The 6,261-nt window shown below is 42.0% G+C and overlaps 1 protein-coding gene across 1 annotated transcript; it reads right to left on the reverse strand.

The window, feature by feature from the left end:
- Positions 1-1,512: 1,512 nt before the first annotated feature.
- SF3B6 (splicing factor 3b subunit 6) lies at positions 1,513-5,976 on the reverse strand. The gene is made up of 4 exons (XM_062571190.1): positions 5,836-5,976; positions 5,469-5,587; positions 2,543-2,681; positions 1,513-2,062 (listed from the first exon to the last, which is right to left on the reverse strand). The coding sequence occupies exons 1-4, from the start codon at positions 5,863-5,865 to the stop codon at positions 1,973-1,975; spliced, it is 378 nt and encodes a 125-aa protein (XP_062427174.1). The 5' UTR covers positions 5,866-5,976; the 3' UTR covers positions 1,513-1,972.
- Positions 5,977-6,261: the final 285 nt, after the last annotated feature.

Consider the following 6,261-nt stretch of genomic DNA (forward strand, 5'->3'; position numbering starts at 1 on the left):
AGACACGGAGGAAGCACAGAACAGGGACAAGACCCGCTCTGCTGCAGTCGCGCACAGCATCGAACGCTGCTCTGCAGCGGAAGACAAGGAGATGAAGCCCGGGGGGGACCTCTCCCGAGGCGGTCGCTTAGAGAGGACGGCGGCACTTTTATCAGGATTGGGACTCAACCACCCGCACAGCGCTGCCGTCGCGTGACAGCCACGTCTGCAGCCCTCGCCCTCCGCGCTCCTCTCAGCTGGGAACCAACACGCGCAGCACGGGGCAGCTCCCGGCCACCTCGTCCGCTGGAAGACTGGACGCTGGTACCCAGAGCCGTGCAGCCTTCCCTGATCACAACAGGAACGAACAGGCGGATACGCACACACGCACGGGCACGCCCACGGCAGGGCAGGCTTTACGGTGATGGATGTTTTACAAATTCTTACACAAATTACAAGCACTCAGATGATGAATGACTTTTTTTAAAAAAAGTTTACACGTAGAAGTGGCACAGTATAAAGCAAGCCTTGATTAAAAACAGCTATGCAAACAAGCATATTTATTCTTATACTAAATGAATGCAAGAACAGCATGTTTGAAGAAATATTTCCCACAAAAAAATTAAGGATAGAAACAGGAAGTACAATATACTGTACTGAAAAATTAATCTAAATTACAACTCCTCAGGCAAAATATACTTGCATCTGCTCAGATCTTGCACTGGCTGGAAGTTATGCGGACACAAGTTAAACATAAAATCCAAGGTAATAAATCACCTCTAGAGACCAGGTACCTATCAACAATCACACAACTTCTGCTTGGTTCAGAACAGAGGTAGAGCTTACTTTTCACTATCCCAGTTAAGCATACTCAGTATCACACCAGTTTTTATTCACCAGACATGACTGCTGATATTTTTAGAAGAGAAGCTAAGGTTTTAAATCTGTTTGCCCCTCCAGTAGGCAGTACATCTAAAATTAATGTACATGAAATACATTGAAGTTCAAAACATCGGGTAGAAAATGACATCTTACAGGTATCTAGAATTACAATTATCATCTATTGTCTTGCTTTGGCTCAGGTGTTTTCTGCATTAAATGACATGAAGTTTATTCCTATAGCTTCTATTAACTTCAGCACAAACCGGATAAACATAATAAAGATTCCTTATGACGTGAAGTCAGTCCTACAGCCATGTTCTATTTGAGCAAAATTATTTCACTACAACTATTCTGTCGTGGTCACTGGGAACAAGATGCTTTGACTAAAGTCACCTAAGCAGTTATTTTAAAAGGTCGTTCATTTCCTGTAACTTGCAGAAGAAACTTAGTTAGAAACAAGAATGTAGGTTCTGTTTGTTTCTAGTAAGGAGTGGCCTAACAGCCAAGTAACAAAGTTAAGCTCCTTCAAACACTCCCAGGGACAGAATGCCACAGTAACTTCTGTACAATACTACAGGTAGAATGAACTATCAAACCATACTTGTTATAAAAAACCAAAACCCACATTACAAAAACACACACACACAAAAATAGCACTCCAAGGCAGTGACACCTCTTTATTTGCAATATCTCATTTTTAGAAAGTGAGAAGTGAAATTCACCTTTATGTGAACATTTCACGCAGAGCCCTTTGAACTAACTCTTCATATTAACTGGCTGCTGTATTTAAAATCAGCACTGGAGAACGGTGACAATTTCAGCAGGCCAGAATCTTGGTCCCATCTTGTAAGATCCTGCTAGAAACATGACTGGTTATGCAGAATTTACCAGTTCAACCTTACGAGATACAGAAACCATGTCCATTTAAGAGGATTTGTATTAAGCAGATTTTGTAATGTTCTTCATTTATTTCATTCTACTGTTAAGATCTAAAGACTCAAGTTAGAGCATATTAACAAAACAAGAGAAGTTAGATTTGATTGAGAATCCCTATGTTTAGTTCAAGAACACAATGGCAAGGCTTAAAATCAGTTTTTCCATAGAGATCAGTTTATTTTGGTGGGTCTGTATTAATTCCATATTTTTCCTTGAGAAGCTTAAGCTGCTCTTCTTTCTTCTTTGTATCCATCTTTTGGAACGCCTGTAATTAAGAATAAAAGACATGAAAAGAATAATCTCATTACATTTCCCAATAACTGCAAATGACTCAACACTATGAGCTACATCACTATCACATACCAAAAGTGTCCTCTAATTATCAACCTTGGAGAATGCCATAGTACACTCGATATGATCAGTGCCAGGCAGAACATCAAGGACTTTGAGATTTCTTTTACTATTAAGCTAGATCTCCTATACTGCTGCATCTGTTAAGTTTTAAGGTCCCTGCTACCTCCTCCTCCTCTGAGTACACTCACCAGAAGCACATTTATCCTCAGTCCAAACGTACTTTTTGCACACCAATTAACCAGCCAAAGGTGAAATCTCTAACCAACCCCTCCCCTTATTAGTTTGGATTTATTTCTTAAAAAAAAAAAAAAAGCAATTGCCATTTCAAACTGAAAAGCAACTTATGTTAAGCTAGATGCACAGGTAACAAAAAAATCCCAATCGTGCTTACCCTGTTTGCATTATAGTACAAAACCACAAGGTATCTGTTGCACACGTTGAATCCTGACAGGTGATCACAAGCATTTTTCGCATCAAAGATGTCTTCATAGACAACATAGGCTGTTCCTCTTGTTTCAGGAGTGTTCCCACTGCAGAGCAAGATCAGTTTTAACATTAAACAATACAAATATAAATATAAAACACCTCTATTAGTATCTAGCAATGACAGACATTAGAACAACTAATGCATCTTCACAAAAAACAGCTTTTAATTATTTTTTCTATATACTGAAATGCATCCCTGCACTGATTTGAACTAACTCTTCATATTAACTGGCTGCTATATTTAAAATCAGCACTGGAGAACGGTGACAATTTCAGCAGGCCAGAATCTTGGTCCTGTCTTGTAAGATCCTGCTAGAAACGTGACTGTGGTTATGCAGAATTTACCAGTTCAACTTTCTGCTTTCTGCACTGATCTTCCTTTACAATTCAGAGTCAAAAATTATATCAAAACCTAACAAAGGCATGTACTGTATTATATTCTAAGGAGAATACATCTCTCCACAGTAAGTACTGGAAGCTGTTGCTCTTGGTGGTTGCCATGTTTCTGGAAATTCTTTGTTTTAACAGTAATTAAGCAGGCCATCAGTTAACAGCTATCTAAATCAGAAGCATAAGCAACCCTAGGAAGGAATACTGTTTTTAGTACATCACAAGGTCAAATTGAGACTCAGACTAGCCACACTGGTGTAATACCACTTCAGAAGTACAAGCATCACCTACGAGGCCATCAATTCCTCTGCCTGATGGATACGAGACATCTCCAAGCACACAACGCTAACTACCCTGTAAAGGTTACATAGCTTACAAAATCCAAAAGATTTCAACAAAAAGCTACAATAGCTATAGTAAACTTGATTATCAGAAGGACATCTCTCTAAGGTTCTCACTATGTAGATCATAAAAAGAGAATCCTGAGGACAAACAACATTGCACACTGGGCTGTGCATGAAAACTAGGATAGACTGAAAACTGAGGAAAGTAAAGGACCAAAGTCATTAGCTGTAGTGTGGAATTACCTGTGTAATCTCTGTTAGACAATGCTAGAATTTCTTCAAAAACATCACCACAAATCAGTGATTTTTCCAAATTATCAGGGAGACTGTCAGCTGTTCCCTTGAGAAAGCATATTCCAACAAGTCTCACTGATGGACAGTTCCTCTGATATTCATCTTAACTCTTGGTTGTTATTGTCTCATTGTTCCTACCTATACTCTTTCAGAAACCTTAAATACTAGTTCTCCTTTGTCAATTTATGCCTGCTAGTGAAGAATTCCACCTACTTACCCAACCAAATTCTTCTATCTCTTGTCTCTTCCTCGCCCATTTTTGTTGCTCTTCACTGCATTAGCAAGATCTAACTAGCTATATGTTCCAACACAGCACTCAAGAGCACATTTCTTGCTCTGTTCTACTTCTTTGTTGGCTGAAGACAATTGTATAATTAAGACACACTCTGTTCTACATTGAACAATTAATTTCTACAGCTCAATAAGCATCTCTGTTTGGGATAGTAAAGCTGGGTCTGTTTAACCGATTCCATGTTTACATCCTGCATAGTCAAAACAACTAAACATTGTCAATCAATTACCTTCTCCCACTCTCAGAGCAGGAGGAAATGGTGTGTGATATCAGCCATAAGGATATATTCTGCTCTAGGAACCTGATAAACAGCCTAGTCGAGAACACACGCCGCTGCAGTTGACTCTGTCAACAATAGGATAAAAGCAGCGCAAAAGCTTAGGAAACAGGGACTACATTTCCTTTCTATTTGTACATCTAAAGAAGTCTGGCTCACAATGTTTTCTTTTTAAGTAATACTTTTTAAGATAAAGATACTAAAGATACACATCAAGTTTTGTGCCTTTTCTTCCCTTTCCAAATACTTTTCAGAGGAAAAAAGCTTTTGGTATCAATGTTAGTACTCCAACCAATCTTACTACAGTTCTCAATAGCTATTCCAAAATTCTAGCTTCAGTGAACTCTTTCTGCCTCAAAAACAAGGAACATTAGAGCTCAAATCTTCAATATTTGAACTAAAGGGAAGAATCCCAGATTTGGTATAGGCTTGTATAACCTCAGTACATTAAAATATATATATATATATATTAGTATTATATATTATAATTATATATATATAATTATATATATATATTATATATATATATATTATATATATTATAGTATATATTATATATAAATATTAGTATTACAGTCAGCTCTCTATAATCCGCAGACTATATCCTTGGGGAAAAGTAGTATCTGGTGTACAGGGGGTCTTGTATTATTTTATGGAGAAACAGCTTCAGAAGCAGTAGTAACAATTATTTATTTTTTAATTAGGTTAGCATCTAGAACTTATTAAAATAGAAAAATTGGCTGTATTCAACCTCTGCTTTGCAGGCTAAGACATTACTTAGACAAGGGTCTCTTTTCATTACAAATTTGCTTAGCGCCTACTCCAAAGGATTCTTAGTTCATTCTATGATTCTTATGAAAGTAATAATGATTTCTGCAAGTAGAATACAGATTTGCACAGTATTAGATTAAAAGGACTTCTTGCTTGGACAACAGAAAGAAAAAGCAGTGGTTTTGGAAATTAAATGACTTCAGTTTCTCCAAGACAGAGCACGCCTTTTTATTTTTACCCACTTACCAGTGCTCACATTGAATTTAAGCTTTTTCACTGGCCATATTGTTTTCTAATGACATTTGCACATTCTTATGAAAATCGACACATACAACTTTGGGACGCAGGGCTACTGATCCAGTGCAACCCAACTGCAGCCTGCTATAACAGGAATACTGACAGACAGTGAATATTCTAAAACACACATACATTTTATCTTTTCAAAGAAAACTAAAGTACTTACACTCTGATCTGCCGGATAGGTCCGTACTTCCCAAAAATATCATACATTTCCTCTGCTGTGATTTTGTAGGGCAGGTTCCTGATATACAGGATACGATTAACCTCTGGAGGCAGCCGAATCTGAGGCAGGAACAACCGGCATCTTGTTAGACTTACAGGGGACGCTTCACACCTTAACCGCAGCTCCTCCTGGACGCAACCGTGCAGCTGCGGCCCCAGGGAGCGCCCGCCCGAGCCCTCACGCCTCAGGAACGGCGGCAGCAGGAGCGCCAGGCCCTGCGCCAGCGCCGCAGGGAAACCGGGGCGACCGCCGCGAAGCGGGCGGGACCGGGCGCCGCGGCCCTCGGGGGGCGGCGGGGGTCACTCACGTTAGCGCGCTTCGCTGCTTGCATCGCCATGGCGGCGGCGGCGGGCGGGGGCCGGGGCCGGGAGCTGCGGGGAGACGCGCGGCGGACACGCAGCTGCGGCGACGCTCCCCTCGACGGCGGCCCGGATGCGATCCCAGCTCGCCCCGCGGCGGCGCGCGCGGAATGACGTGGCGGGCGGCGATAGGGCCTCGCCGCCGGGGGGGGGGGTGGAGGAGTCACACGACCCGCGCGCCTGACGCAACCCCCGGCGCCTGACGTTTGCCCCGCCCCTCGCGCGACGTCTTCCCCAGCTTGCCACGCCTCCCGGGTGTCGCCCCGCCCTCCCCGCGTGACGCTTCCTCCCATCGCCCCGCCCCCGCATGCGGCCTCGCCCTCTCGCCTCGCCCCCGGGCAACGCCTCGCCCCCTCCCATGGCCACGCCCATTT

This window comes from Rhea pennata, chromosome 3, assembly GCF_028389875.1.
Source record: "Rhea pennata isolate bPtePen1 chromosome 3, bPtePen1.pri, whole genome shotgun sequence".
Classification (NCBI taxonomy): Eukaryota; Metazoa; Chordata; class Aves; order Rheiformes; family Rheidae; genus Rhea; species Rhea pennata.

Coding starts and splice junctions, on each gene's coding strand:
- SF3B6 (XM_062571190.1), bottom strand. CDS start 5,865: ATGGCGATGCAAGCAGCGAAGCGCGCTAAC. Junction 5,588..5,835: donor AAGCAGCGAAGCGCGCTAAC/GTGAGTGACCCC, acceptor TTCCTGCCTCAG/ATTCGGCTGCCTCCAGAGGT. Junction 2,063..2,542: donor TGTACTATAATGCAAACAGG/GTAAGCACGATT, acceptor TCTTAATTACAG/GCGTTCCAAAAGATGGATAC.